General features: G+C 38.0%; 3 protein-coding genes across 3 annotated transcripts; 1 reads left to right on the top strand and 2 right to left on the bottom strand.

Moving 5' to 3' along the window:
- Positions 1 to 9,244: 9,244 nt before the first annotated feature.
- On the bottom strand, positions 9,245 to 9,852 carry LOC106086406 (ATP synthase subunit e, mitochondrial). Its single transcript, XM_013251071.2, has 2 exons — positions 9,756 to 9,852; positions 9,245 to 9,626 (listed from the first exon to the last, which is right to left on the bottom strand). The coding sequence occupies exon 2, from the start codon at positions 9,574 to 9,576 to the stop codon at positions 9,331 to 9,333; it is 246 nt and encodes an 81-aa protein (XP_013106525.1). The 5' UTR covers positions 9,577 to 9,626; positions 9,756 to 9,852; the 3' UTR covers positions 9,245 to 9,330.
- A 1,892-nt stretch (positions 9,853 to 11,744) lies between these two features.
- On the top strand, positions 11,745 to 12,797 carry LOC106086412 (RWD domain-containing protein 1). The gene is made up of 2 exons (XM_013251091.2): positions 11,745 to 11,927; positions 11,992 to 12,797. The coding sequence occupies exons 1-2, from the start codon at positions 11,852 to 11,854 to the stop codon at positions 12,648 to 12,650; spliced, it is 735 nt and encodes a 244-aa protein (XP_013106545.2). The 5' UTR covers positions 11,745 to 11,851; the 3' UTR covers positions 12,651 to 12,797.
- On the bottom strand, positions 12,677 to 14,617 carry LOC106086411 (cysteine and histidine-rich domain-containing protein morgana). The gene is made up of 4 exons (XM_013251090.2): positions 14,401 to 14,617; positions 13,699 to 14,026; positions 13,225 to 13,636; positions 12,677 to 13,152 (listed from the first exon to the last, which is right to left on the bottom strand). The coding sequence occupies exons 1-4, from the start codon at positions 14,459 to 14,461 to the stop codon at positions 12,880 to 12,882; spliced, it is 1,074 nt and encodes a 357-aa protein (XP_013106544.2). The 5' UTR covers positions 14,462 to 14,617; the 3' UTR covers positions 12,677 to 12,879.
- Between the last annotated feature and the right edge of the window lie 271 nt (positions 14,618 to 14,888).

The following is a 14,888-nucleotide window of genomic DNA, read 5'->3' as shown; positions in this document are numbered from 1 at the left end:
TTGGAATTTATTTTTAACAAACACACATGCACACATATGAACTTCGGATGAACAATCAGTGTGTTAAGTTTTCCAATACAAGGAAATAGAGGAGGACAAGCAAAACACCAATTTCCGAATACAAATGGCAAAACTCGAACGACGCGACACTACTTTTTGTTGCGAAACCGTTATTCCCGAAAAATATAAGGTCAAAACACTTCATTCCATATGTGCACAATGCTATTTGCGTTGGAAATACCTATTTTCTGGAGTTTTATTTCTTTTTTCGCACTCCAATTCGAATCTGGTATAAACGCGTCTATTTCACATATCCCGCCAATTGGAAATTATTTTTCAGCTGACCATATCATCAAAGTCGATGAGATGCTCCTTCTTAACGCCGTCACAATTAAACAATGCAGCTCGTATATCATGAGCCATTTAGAATGAATGGTGAAGCATAAATAAATACAAGAAACTTTGTTGGAGCCAAAGGCAAAACTCATGATCAATGGAATGGAACCACTCGCTATTTTACTTGAATATAAAAGCTATTCTGGATTTAATTTATGCACTTGTTAAAATCCTCAGTAAGTTTCCAATAAAAGCAAACATGCGACAAATCACAATCACTGTTCTCTTCTGCAATAAGTAAAAGCGCGACGTGAACACCACTTTGGCCAACAAGACCGTTATTCGCGATTTTGTTACCCGAAATTGTCAATGTTTATATAGTTATTACTTCGACCCGTGCCACATAGACTTATATTCGATTGAATTACTTAATATTTTTTATTTTCTTGCTTAAAAATTTAGTTTTCACTAACTCAACATGAAGTTCGTAACACTGCGTCTTTTCTCGTCTCCCGCCAATTGATACTGATTTGCAAAAAGCAACTGCTAGCTGAACAGAGATGTTAAAAACTCGTTCTTGGTGGCATTATGATGGTAAAGTTGGTTTGACGCAACAACAAAGTGTACAACGCACTGCTAGAACAACAACATCAATCATAATAATCTTATAGGGAATGGAAACTACGAATTATTTGTTTGCTCTTAAAAAGAACTTAAAGAATGTATTTTTAATATAATCTGTATGCATTACATTCGTTAGTTGCAGCTAATTCTTTATTTTTAAAATCTTATTGCAAATTTCAGGTTTAAGTGCAGTAGACACCTCTGGCGACATTTTCGTTACCACATGAATAAGGCGGATTTAAAAAGGTGGTCTCACGCGAACAGCCGGCCAGGTTTGACGGTATTAAGATAACAGATTTTTGTTTCCATTCTCTTTGTTGTTATCTTCTTTCTCGCATATTATCTGTTCATGTACGCACACGTATACACACAATCACACAAATTTCTTTGTGTGTTGACAAAACGTCGATCAGCTTGATGACAATATGGCGGATAGCACCATATGATTTGTGGTTGTTGTACAAATGACACCACATTTAATTGTTTGTGCCGTTACCGAAAATGTCGCTTACAGACATGACATAATTACCAGGTAGAGTACCGTAAACAGCTGAGTACAATTTTTTCTCGCGAAGTGCACTATCTGTTAACGAGTTTTGGTTGTGTGTGTGTATTATATTGTAGTTAAGAATCGAAAAATGGCGCAGACTAGTAACATACTCAAAATCAGAGTTTCACTAATCACTAAATTTGACAGATAGTGCACTCAATATTTCGTTGTTGGGCAACTGCCACTACCTGAAAAATGAATTTATCTAGCTTACAGGTACGCAGCTCAAATGCAATTTTCTTCGCGTAACTGGGTGACATCTATTACACTATTCCTGATAGAACCTGTTCTGGGTGTCGTGCCACAGGGATATCCCAGGGAATTATAAAGCGGATGAGCTTACGAGACTAGAAAACATTCTAACAGACTGAAGGTTTCCAGCAACGACTTATGCAGAAGCTGTGAGGACATCGAAGAAGAAGAGACTATAGAACACCTTCTGTGTGTGTGTCCCGCACTAACTGCCAGAAGGTTCTAATTTCTTTGAGAACCTGTCTGATGTAGTGGATGTGAACATTCGCAAGCTGTTGGGCTTTTTAAAGCGATCTGGATGGTTCAACGGTAGGAACTAGAAGGCATCTTCCTTCTTCTGTTCCTGTGGTATCACAATGGACGAAAACGTCTAAGTGAGTCTTATGGCAGACTTCCACTTAAACCTAACCCAACCTAACAGGGTGACATTAAGGCATTGGTGAATTTCTTCTTGCAAATGCGAATGAAAATGTATGTTTTAATAGCTCCTACAACATGGAATAAAGATATTTATTTGCTAATATAAATTATTAATATTCGAGCAAAATAATAAAGTGATGTTTGTCGCCATCTCGTATTCTACACTACTATTTTTCAGTGGTGACATAAATGTGTAGGTGGCAACCGAAAATTCCGTAAGAGAAAGGTTTTTGTCTGAACTAGCATGCTAATGGGTGTACCGTGTTAATTTTTTGTAAGATATACCAATGTTTATGACGTGGTAAAAGTAATAACTAAAGGCTGGTACTATATGCATTTTTCACATTTGAAAACCAACCTTGTGTTTTATTTGGAACACTACAAGAATCTCAATGAAAACATTTACTAATGTTCATTCAATGAATGAAATCAGCAAGATTTCGCTTCATATATTATCTAAAAAAAGTAATTACGAAAAAATGTTGCGAAAAATGTCTTTATCCGGCAACTGTTTATTGGCAAACAAAGGATAATGGATAAGAACAGCCATGCTATCAGAGCCATATCAGGTTATGGACCAATTCGTACCATACTTGGTTTGGATGTTGGAGATATAAAAGTAATAGTAAAATTCATTGTGCAAAATTTCAGCCAAATCGAATAAGACTTGCGCCCTATAAGAGCTCAAGAAGTAATATAGGGAGATCGTGTTATATGGGAGCTATATCAGGTTATGTACCAATTTGAACCATACTTAGCATAGTTGTTGGAAGTCAATCAAAGACTTCATGCTAAATCGGATAATAATAGCGCACTCTAGAGAGATAAATTTGAAGCATACTTAGCACAGTTATTGGAAGTCATAACAAAACACTTTATACAAAATTTTAGCCAAATCGGATAAGAATCACCCCCTCTAGAGGGTCAAGAAGTCAAAATCCGTGATTGATTTATAGACAGCTGTCTCAAAACATCTTGACATCTAATGATGTCAATATATACCTTTTGTTGGGTTTCAGACGAATATTTCGTTACGTTGCAAACGCTATGATAAAATTAGTACATCCCTCACCCCTTGATGGAGGGTATACTAATGTGTTTTAGCTAAATATTTATGGACAAACTGTATTTAGAAGGATCTTAGTAAAACCTGCCAAAAACAAAATGTTTTTTTATTAACTGAAATGCACAAATCATAGTAGTTTTGGCTGAAATATTGGCTTTCAACATTCGTTTCGCGCAAATCGGAAATAGCCTGATATAGCTCTTACATTAACCCGTCTGCTGATTAACCTTTGGAGTGTAGCCTTCTTCTCCTAGTATATTTCAAACAGCTCCATAATCTGGTGTAGCATATCTTTTCTAACTTCCAACAACCATGCCAAGTATGAATTAAATGAGTTCATACGATTTGTGTACTGTATTTATGAGATTCGATTCGGCCTAATATACTTTTTATTTTTTTGCTCCTCCATTCTCCTTTCTTTCGCCACTCTTGTCGGGATAACTACTAGCAGACTGCAAAATTAACAGATAATGAGCAACTGTGCTATTTCAAACTGCAAATCACAAGATGGAAGCACCCCCTTATATTATGATATGTTGAAGATGATAACAGAAAGGAAATAGATTAGTATAGACGCGACTGTTTGACCGCCAAATTCGGGTTGTAGTGCAATAAATTATATTTTCTGTGAAATTCCAATTAGAATGTCTTTTCCAATAATGAAAGAATAAGTGGTGTTGCTTAATTTTGCAAAATCGTTGGAAGTTTTGTGTTATGTTAAGTGGATGTAGGTTTGAAAGTGGTGCTTCTGAAATTTATAAATGATTGTAATTGCTGCTGTTTCCGTTTGCGCCCGTATACCAAAGGTATGATTGACCACTTTCTCTTTTTTTCATGATCTTAATGTTTACATATATTCCAGAATGTTAACATATGAATATATAATCATGGACCTTAAAGGTAAGTGGTTCACTTTTGTTTGTAATATAAAAAGGGCCAGAATTTAGTTGTTTACAGTTACATGTTTTTAGTTGTTTACTGTTGCATGTTTTGTCTTTTAATGTTGTTGTTGGCATATGTACATATGTATACGTACATGCATACAGGGGAAACATCCTTCTAGCTTCATTTGGTGCACCGAACCGCACTGAATGACTCGCTAGCTGTTTAACGCTTTTACTTCCATCCAATTGTCAATAAAGTTTTTTTTTTTTGTCTGCAACCCATGCGCTGCGCGCAAGTGACTTGAGGACCTTGTTTTTCTCTTGACTTTTTCGCCAATTACAGTAGCTTGCACGGAGGTCGTCAAAACTGCACTTCATAGGGCGCGCCTCCGATTTCGCTAACACGAATCTGAATCCGAAAAAAATCTTATAAAAGTTGCAAAGTTCGACACCTAATATTTAGGGATGGTTGATGGCCGCAATCGTTACGCCATCGACTCTTACATTCAAATGTTGTCTATGTAGTTGTTGTTGTTGTATCTATATTCGTATGTGGAGGTATCGATTCTCCTCCAACTCCATAGGTGAGCCATCTAGTTCCTGCCCGTAGGACCGATTGCCGTGGGAACGCAATGGTCATTGGTTGTTTAAAGGCACCAATAACTTCCTTTGTCATATCTAACATCATAGGCACAACAAACAAACATAATTTAATAAAGAGCCGGTGTCCCCGATCTATCACATTCCACTATACGCAACTGTGGACGCTTCCGGTAGCACGGGATAGCACCCCGGGATTCGAGCTACCGGTCGCAGCCACAGTTGTGCATAGTGGAATGTCCCATACAGAGAAGCTGTAACTGCAGTCGTGGACAATCAGCGGTATCGAGGGGAATGTCTCAGTGATAGGCCGGGCGGCCCACTTCTAGCATAAATACTGAGTGCCTATGATGCTCGATATGACAAGGCGAGTTATTGGGTCCTTTAAATAGCCAATGGCCAACCTATTCCTACGGCGATCTGTCTTTTGGACCGGAATGAGCTTGCTCACTTACAGGGGCTTGATGAGGATCGAAACCTCCACATGAAAATGTGGTTACAACAACAACAAATACCATCCGCATCCATTTGTTATTTTAAGGCGCCAATAACCCGCCTTGTCATATGAGTATCATAGGCACTCAGTATTTGTGCAAGAGCGCGTCCGCCCGGCCTCTCACTGAGACTAACCGCTCAATACCGCTGATTGTCCGCGATTGCCGTTGCAGTTACTCCGTATGCATTCCAACTGTGGACGCGCCCGGTAGCTCCCAGCTTAGCTTCTCGTGACAGCAATGAACACCACTCAGATCGGATCTCAATGATTCAGGCTGTGTGGTGCTCACAGCAATCCGGGGCTGTTATGTTATGACAGCAGTATGTTATACACTGAGGCGGCAGCCCTTGCCGATGAAGGTCTCCATCGGGTTCATTCGGCTGCCATGGGATTGATGGTTTTTGTATTTTCGTCCACATTGGCAAACCACGAAATCGTGATAGTTTTCCAATGACTCTGATACCATTTATGCAACTAGTAGCACTCCTCTCTAAACCTCACGAAAAAAACAACGTTGTTTACGACTAATCTTCTTCTTTATTACTGTTCAATGGGTTCGAGCCCCCTGTCATCCCTTCTACCGGCGTTCGAGAGTAATTAAATAGTGGCAATTAATAGTGGCAATGCGTACCTCTGCGTCAGCTGATAGTTTACTGACGCGGCGTTTAGAAAATACTCTAAAGCCATTCAAACCTTTTTTATTTTGATTGGTATATGACAATTTTTCACAGTGTATGAAATCAGATGGTCGGTCAATGGAAAGAATTGTGGCGAGATGGTTTAATCCCAATAAAATGACTATATAGAAAAAGACCAGTTGACACAATGTTGATGTCCAGCTAATTACTGCAGTCGCACATATTTCTAGGGGGAGTTTTGCCATTCACCGCAGAAAACATAGAACCTTTAATCTGCTCTGCCAAACCCCACTGATTGTTACCTAAGTTTCATACTCCCAAACCTATAAAGCCAAACAACAAGGATATAACCTCGGGTACAGGTACCGAGTTTATATACAGTATGTATAGCTTTACCTCGGCAATTCCAGATTTGACTGCTACATTCAAATTATGGCCCACAAGTATCAAGCGCAGTCCTGAGTGACCTTTATATTCGGGTCTGTTCTTTGTTTCACTTTTCCTTAAACCTCCTGAAACGTTTTATAATTATCATGCAAATGAAGTGTCAAGTGAAAATGTTTATCTTAAGGTTTCTGAAATATATTTGTATGCCGGTATAGACTTAAAAAAAGGTAGCATGGAGTTAACTACAATAGATATGAAAAAAAATTGTTTCTTTCTTTTGCATATCTTTCGTAATTAACTCCTTCGCACCTTCCATTTGTTATCCATATTGCCTATGTTACCTGGGTTAAAGATTCTCAAGACCCCTTTTTGCATATTCGTAATCTACTCTGCAATATTTTTCATTTGAAACCCATATTTCCTATGGTCGGCCACTTCCCTCTAAGGGAGGTTTTTGAATTTGTGAATTCAAAGTGAATTTTTTCTCTAACTTTGAGCTCCGATCTGTGTGGTGCTCATTGTTACCACAAGAAGATTAGCTGCGAGCATTACAATATCAACAGGTTGCGGCTAGTGGAATGCTCTACACGGAGTATCTGCAATTGCAGTCACGGACAAGCAGGAGTATCAAGCGTAGAGTCTCAGTGAGAACCCGGGCGGTACCGGTTCCTAAATAAATACTGAATGCCTATGATGCTCGATATGACAAGGCCAGTTATTGCCGCCTTTAAATAGCAAATGGTCATCATGTTCACGCGGCGATCGGTCCTTTGGACCAGAACGAGCTTGCTCATCTATAGGAGCTAGACGAGGATCGTCACCTGTCAAAACTTTGGGTCATATAACCCTGTGGAACTCTCCACTCACAAAACCCTTAAATTGGCATTTATCTCTGATGAAAGCTCCAAATGTCTGAGTGGCAGCCGAACCTCCTCCCAAAACGGAACTGCAAACCGATTGGGACAATATGATACTTAAATGGGAGTTTTTTGAAAGTAGAGTACGAATCTGAGTATGACCATCCCGAAACCCCATAAGGACATGTAGGCTAGCAGGGCGATATGGGACTCAAAAAACGGTCTTTGTTAGTATAGTATGAATCCAGTTGTAGTTGTTGTAGTAGTGTGTTGTACACTGAGGCGGTAGTCCTTGCCGATGAAGGACTCCATCGGGTCAATCCCACACGCGCAACCGGCTACCGTGGGATTGAGTTGTCGTTGTTGTAGCACTGTGTTGTGCTCAATCTCTCGTCTGCTTGGTTCTGCCGAATATACAGGAACTCCGCAACTGAGATGACACAGACCCAGAAGGAGCTGAGTAAGTTTGGCTGAACAGATAAATAGATCACACTGGTAGGATCTTTGTCTTCTGATAGTAGCGGTACATGAACATGTACACAGACAGCAAGGTTTCCGTATCAGCACCACAAGTGCCGCCGACAAGTAACTTAATGATGCAATGGCATGTGCGTGAACGTGAAAAAGGAGTCAAATTTAACACCAAGCATTAAATTAATTGGATTATTCACATTTTAAATTAAATCCGAATTTTTTTTCGATTACGATAGTGACTGAGTTTTAGGCAATTTTCAATTTAAAAAATTAATTGATTCAATTATATTTTTATTTGAATCTGAACCTTTTTCAAATACGATCGTAATTGAAATGTTTGAAATTATCAATTAAAAAATTAATTGATTCAATCATTTTTTAATTGAGTCTCAAAAAAAATTAAATGTAAAATGTGATTGAAGATTTTATTCTTTGCAATTAAACAATAACGGGCTGGACCACCAACTTTATTTTAGGCGTACTTTTCCAGGAGGGTAAGAACAGCCTTTACTCTCTTCTACAGACAAATAAACTACGCGAACGACTACCAGTAACAATATGTGCAAATTGCACAAATTTTTGAGTACGTGAACACAATGCGTTTTCTTTTAATTGAAATTTTTTTCAATCACCTTAATTGGATCAATTAAAAAATTTCCATAATTTTTTAAATGAATATGCAATTTTTTAAATTGAAACATTTTTAATCACCTTTTTCAAAAACTGTGATTGATATTATCATCTTCGTGATTAAAGTAGTTTCAATTAAAAAATTAATTAGATCAAATAATTTCGGGTTTCCAAACGATGTTTACTTTTCTTTGTGCAGGGATCTCCCTGTTTCACTATACAGGGTTTCGAATTCTTATTCTTAAATCCCACAAACGACTGGCGATCACACAGATTATTCGTGACCCAGCGTTTCAGACCTGACGTTAGAGACGTGTTGGCGATGTCCTTAAATAATATGGCATGGCTGACTGCAACGGAAATTTATGTAGATTCTTAGAATTGATGTATTAAGCCTTAGTTTTATTCGATAAAGAATCTATTGGATAAAAAATTCTACTGTGCTTTTTACCAAACAAAGTAAATATGGTACACAGTTAACACAGGGTAGATATTTCTCGGTTATTAACCAATTTTATTAAACCCTAGCTCTTATTTATTTATTGTCCTGCAATATAAACCGCCCAACAAATAATCATCATATAAACCGAGCTATGTAGGTATTCAGCCCCTTCAACCCTATTTTATTAATCCGGCAATTATTCCATCATTTGATTCAGTTAAACAATTACTGTTTCAGCCAGGAGGTAGAACAAGTAAATGTATGTCTGGACAAATGTTAAGTGGAAAGGCTGGTTCGCATTGCTATCACTTTTGTAAAGTGTTAAAAGATTCCATCGAACACTACTTCCACTGATATCAGCCATTCCGTAACACAATTTTTGGAGTAGCATTTTAATAAATGCTTATTACTATTAATTTATTCCAGCAATTCGATATAAACTTCTTCTTTAATCATAAAACCACTTTAAACAAATATTTTTCAAAAGAAAATTCAATCGGATTTCACTTAGAACACAAATCAAATTGAAATATGCACTTCGACGTCCACACACACCATGTTAGAAAAGATTTCAAATCTCCAATGATGTCGTTTAGTTTTTGTAATTTAATTGAATATGAACTAAAAAAAATTTACATTAAACTTGAATCGACATTTGTCATCCATGATGCGGCTTATGCCTTTTTGGAGGGTTTGCTCAATTCCTCCAAAGCACGGATTTCAGCGGCGGCACTTCTCTTCTTCTCCTCAGCCAATTTGGCGTCACGGACCACCTTTTGTTGGGCTTCGATTTCACGAACCTTCTCTTCCTTCTTGGCCAAGCGGTTCTGGTGGAAGGCACCATAGCCAATGCCAAGGGTCAACAGGGACCATCTGCCGAATTTGATCAAAGGAGATACACGAACTGGAGCTTGAGACATTTTTGCAGGCAAAGTTATGTAATGCGGCCGAAGATTTTAATATGGAAAATCTAAAACAAATAAGAAATTCGCTTTAATAAAAGGTTTCTTGGTGTTTGAAGGCTTAAGTTGTTGGTTTTTGTTTATTAAATAACAATTTTCTTTGACATAATCATAGAAAAATAATAAAGAAAAATTACCTGTTTGCTCGATTTGCAAATGAAACCCCAAGTTCACAGAAGATAGTGTTATAATTTTCTAACCTTAAAATCTGTCAAAGGCAAATGTCAAAACAGAGACAATAAAATGTCAGAAGAGAGAGAACAAGAAAGGTTTATCGATTAATTAGTAAATCGATAATTTTATTGGGATGGAGTTATGGGCACTATACATGGCACATTATAATGCGTGGTCATTGTAATAGTATTGGTGAAAATAAAGGTGTATGCGTCACATATACACATGACCATCAGTCATGGCTAATCAAAATCATTTGGTTTTTTCGATGATTGGCGTCAATCGATTACATGATAGATTTGAAAAACGCGCTGTGTCCAAAATAAAGTCAACAAAAGGCAAGATAAGTATGGAAAATTAAATAAATCAAAGAAAAGAAAAAAATAGATGTACAGTTTTTGGCAAAAGCTGTAATCAAGACGTACACAAGATGAGGACGATCACGATGTGCCGTATAAATGGCCTATAAGAGACTGTGCCAAATGATAGCAATTCAAAATGGTGAGATGAAAAAATGCTCTAGGGTGTTTTTTACACTGGTAAGAAATAAATTTACATTAAAGCTGCTCAAAAGTTTACATCGTAAATACTTAGAAATGGTTCACTGGTTATCTCTCGAATCGGAGTTCTAAAAGCATTTTCACATTTATCCGACCTATCGAATGAACCTTCGTTCTTAGTCTATCAGGCCAGTGAGGCAGCAATGTGGACATAAATCAAAACAAAAAATCTTCTAACCTCGGCCACATTAATCGGTGTTAGAAATTCATCATTCGCAATTTTTTCAATTGGCCTGGTCGTATACCATCTTTGTATATTTCACGTCCGAAGAACGCTAAGCTGCCCGTAACGTTTCTCCATGAAACATTTCGATATCCGAAGAGTTAATCTCTCTCGTCGTATAATTTCCTAAAATTCTTTCAAATTCCGCAGGCTTTCCTCAAAAGTATCGGATGCAACAATAACTTCGTCGACATGGTTAACAACTTTATCCATCATCGGCTCGATTATATTCATTAACATCTTCTGGAACGTACACGGCACGTTCTAAAGCCTGAAAGACATACGTCTTCTACGGCACCTAGGAGCTTACATTTTTACCAGACTTGGTAAATTTCTACCAGACTTGGTAGAAATTTGGTAAATAAAGTACACAAATGCCCTTCAACTGAGTTTATTTGTGGACATTTTGAGCGGAAGGAACAAATCTGGCCAAGGCTCATGGGGATTGGAGATTTTTTGTTCCCTTGAAAAACACTTGTAAACCGATATCTCTGCTTGATTTCTTGCAAATAAATTTGGTTTATCAGCTAAATTGGCTAATCAGCTGTACTTGTTTTTCTGACACATGGCTGAATTATTTTAAAGGTTGTCTCATTTGTACAATAACATAATTACCAGGTAGTGTACCGTAAACAGATGAGTAAAATTTTTTAGTTTTGGTTGTGTGTGTGTATTATAGTTAAGAACCATACCACACACAAACAACGAAAAATGGCGATCACCGGTTTTGACAGATAGTGCACTCAATATTTTGTTGTTGGGCAACTGCCACTACATGTAAATGATTTGTACAACAACATAAAAACCACATGGTGAAATCGCTATCATGCCATCAAGCTTATCCACATTTTGACAAAGACAAAGAGAATGCACACAAAAATCTGACATCTAAATACCGTCAAATCTGGCCAGCTGTTAACAACCGTTCGCGCGAGATGCCCTTTTTAAATCCGCCTTGCTTCTGATATGCCTTAAATTTGAATGTCCTTCGAATAAACCCCTGGAGGAAAATTATAAAAATCGATTTTTCGATAACAACTAAAGAATTTTTCTGCGTGTGATTTTCATTACTTCTGTGTTTTTCAAACTTGACATAGCAAACGCTCTCAAACTAACATTCTGCGACGTTGGTGTTGTGTTTGACTTTGTTTATATGTGATGTTGACAGTTGGTTATAACCTCAAAACAAAAAGAGGAAAGTAGAACAGCTGCTAGGCATTCGCCACGGATTTGTGCAAATAAATTTGGTTTATTTTTTTGCTTGGCAGCCTTTAAAATGAGTAGGAATTACCAGGAAGATCAAACTAATGAAATTGAAGCACTCGACTCCATATACTGCGGAGATATGCAGAGTAAGTGTCTGCAAAACCATACAACGCCAGTTAATTAGTCAATAAATTTCTTTGCATTTTATAGTATTGGAAACAGAGCCGCTACACAAATTCCAAATACCCATCGCCACAGAGGAATTTGACAAAGAAACTCAGGAGAATGGTATAAGTTGTAATCTTATATTCACCTACACACCAACTTATCCAGATGAGGCGCCCAATGTGGAAATCGACGAACCGGTGAACTTTGAAGATGGCTACGAAAAGCGCCTTTTGGAACACTTGCAGACCTCAATTGAGGAGAATATGGGCATGGAAATGATTTTCACTTTGGTCAGTACTGCCCAGGAGTGGCTAAACGAAAGATGGGATGATTTTAAGCAAGCCAAGGAGGATGAAAGAGAGCGCAAATTGCAGGAAGCGGAGGAGGCGGAACTCAAAAGGTTTGAGGGCACACGCGTAACGGTGGAGACCTTCATGAAATGGAAAACGGAGTTTGAGGAAAGTACAGGCATAGCGGCCAAACGTGAAAAACTGAGCGATGGCAAAAAACTCACTGGCCGTGAGCTATTCATGCGTGATACTACCCTCAATGATTCAGACATCAAATTCCTCATGGAGGCTGGTGACAGTATTGAGAGTGTGAAAATCGACGAGAGTCTCTTCCAAGCTATTGGTGATATTGACTTGGATGATGAAGACGACGAGGACGATGAAGACTGGGTGCCTGGCGATGATGATTAGAGCAGAAAGAAAACAAAATGCACAGATTCCGTGTTTTTGTAAGGTTTTTTTTTTTGTTATATTTTTGTATAAACCGAATATATGGGGTTATGTATTTAGAAAATGCAAGAAATTAAAAAGTTGGTAAATACTAAAAAACAACGAAAATGACAAAAATGTTAAACACATTTTACGGGCTTGTGGTTGATTAAGTCTTTAAAAGCTAAGCAACGAATGCTTAGCATTGGTATTAATCTAAATCTGGTTTCTTGGAAGCCATTTCTGTTAACGTAACGCCTTGTGCCACAGATTCAATGTCATCCAAATTGAAATCATCATCTGAGTCACCGTCTGCCTCAACGGTTTGCGGTTTTTCTGGTATCTGTTGTCCAACTTTAACAGGAGGTGGTAGTTTCTCACGAGGAAAATCTAATTTGGCCCATGAGCCAGGTTCAGCTTTAGGCATGGTTATTTCAACTTTGGTGCCATACATATGGGCAGTGGTTTTGGTAACATCGATAATCTAAACAGAGAGAGACAGACAGAGGGGATATTAAAACAATGATTGCTTGCTTTGGTTTACTTATCTACTTACACCCCTCAGTTCCATATCCAATTCAAACTTGGCATTTTCCTGTTCGGGGAATATCAGTAAAGCATGCAAACGTATGGGATTTACTTCCAACAAGCTTTTAGCGTAATGGTATTTCTTTGCATATATGGAGACAATGACATTTGTAGCTGTCTGATGCCAGTCATAGCGACATTGTACTATGCGTTTGTCATCATTATCCTTGAACCATTTGTGCTGGCCATAGACACAACCTTTTTGGGCCATGAAAACGGCAAAGTCGGAAGTTTTGCGCTGGCAACAGGACCAATATTTCATGCCCTCATGAAATATGGGTACACCAGAATGGTGTTGGCATTCACCGGCATCTGCTGAAGTGCCAGTATAGGAATATGTGCAACCGGAATTTTTACAGCTGGTACCCACGGTAACTTCGCTATAAGAATAGGAAAACGTGCTTTAGCACTTTTTGAAGAAATGCTAAATGCCAGTACTTACTTGGTTCCATTTGTTTCTGTTTGGGAGGGACTGTTTGTTACCATATTATCGATGAGATCTTTAAGTGCTGGCGCTATAGTGCCCTGTATTGTTGTCATGGCTGTTTCAACTGGTGGCCTAGGCAAGGACTCCATTATTTCGACTTTTTCTTCCTCTTGCTTTGGTTTTGGCTTTTCGGGTTCAGGAGGTTTCACATTCGAGTGTTTGGATAATGTACAGCCCTTTTTGCTTAGAAATTCGGTGAAATCTACAGATTTTTTGTTGCAACATGACCAGCCCTTGTAGGCATCATGAAAATAGGGTGCTCCCGGATGATGGCAACAGGATTCTGAGATAAGAAAGATGAGTCACAAAAGGTTTTGAGAAAAATAATTTCGTTGGGAAGTTTAAACTAGCATTGAAAATTGGTGAGGATATCATTCATGTTCAGTTAAACTTTTTCTGTTAGGACTTTGAAAATGTTACACATTTTCCTAAATTTCCTGATGATATTAAACTTATTTTTGATTCCGAAAAAAAAACAATGAATCACAAAAGGTTTTGGGTAAAATTATTTCGTTGGGAATTTTCAGATAGCATTAAAAATTGGTGAACATTTCATTCATGGTCAGTGAGACTTTTTCTGTAAGGACTTTGTTAATGTTACACATTTACTTTACTTTTGTTGTTGATGTTGAATTTATTTTTAGATTTGTAACTTGCCTTCATTGTTTTTCTCTGGATCGTATTCCTGGCCACAGCCTCTATTGTAACAGCGTAACATAATATGTTGTTGAAAAAGGCGTCAGATAGTTGCAAAATGGTTTATCGGTACTAAACGGAATAACTTTTTGTTTATAAATTGCAATTTTTCTATATGTTTCTAGAATTATTAGCAATATTTGCGCACGGTTTCTAAATGTCAAATGTCATATTTTCAGAAATGACAGCTTAAGCCAGTGCCGCTGAATGAATGATTACAATCGGCGTCGCTAACGGTATCAAAATGTCATACCTATTTGACTAATCACATCAAGCAGGCGTAACGTAAGCAAAATGCCGTTATTAAACGAATGTAATTTGAAACCGGAGGCCACCGTAGCGCAGAGGTTAGCATGTCCACCTATGCTGGCAACATTTGTGAGGTACTATGTCATGTAAAACTTCTCTCCAAAGAGGTGTCGCACTGCGGCACGCCGTTCGGTCTCGTC

The sequence above is a fragment of the Stomoxys calcitrans genome, chromosome 2 (genome assembly GCF_963082655.1).
Source record: "Stomoxys calcitrans chromosome 2, idStoCalc2.1, whole genome shotgun sequence".
Lineage (NCBI taxonomy): Eukaryota > Metazoa > Arthropoda > Insecta > Diptera > Muscidae > Stomoxys > Stomoxys calcitrans.
Note: the sequence above shows the minus strand (reverse complement) of the source record. Positions and strands in the feature narration are given on the sequence as shown.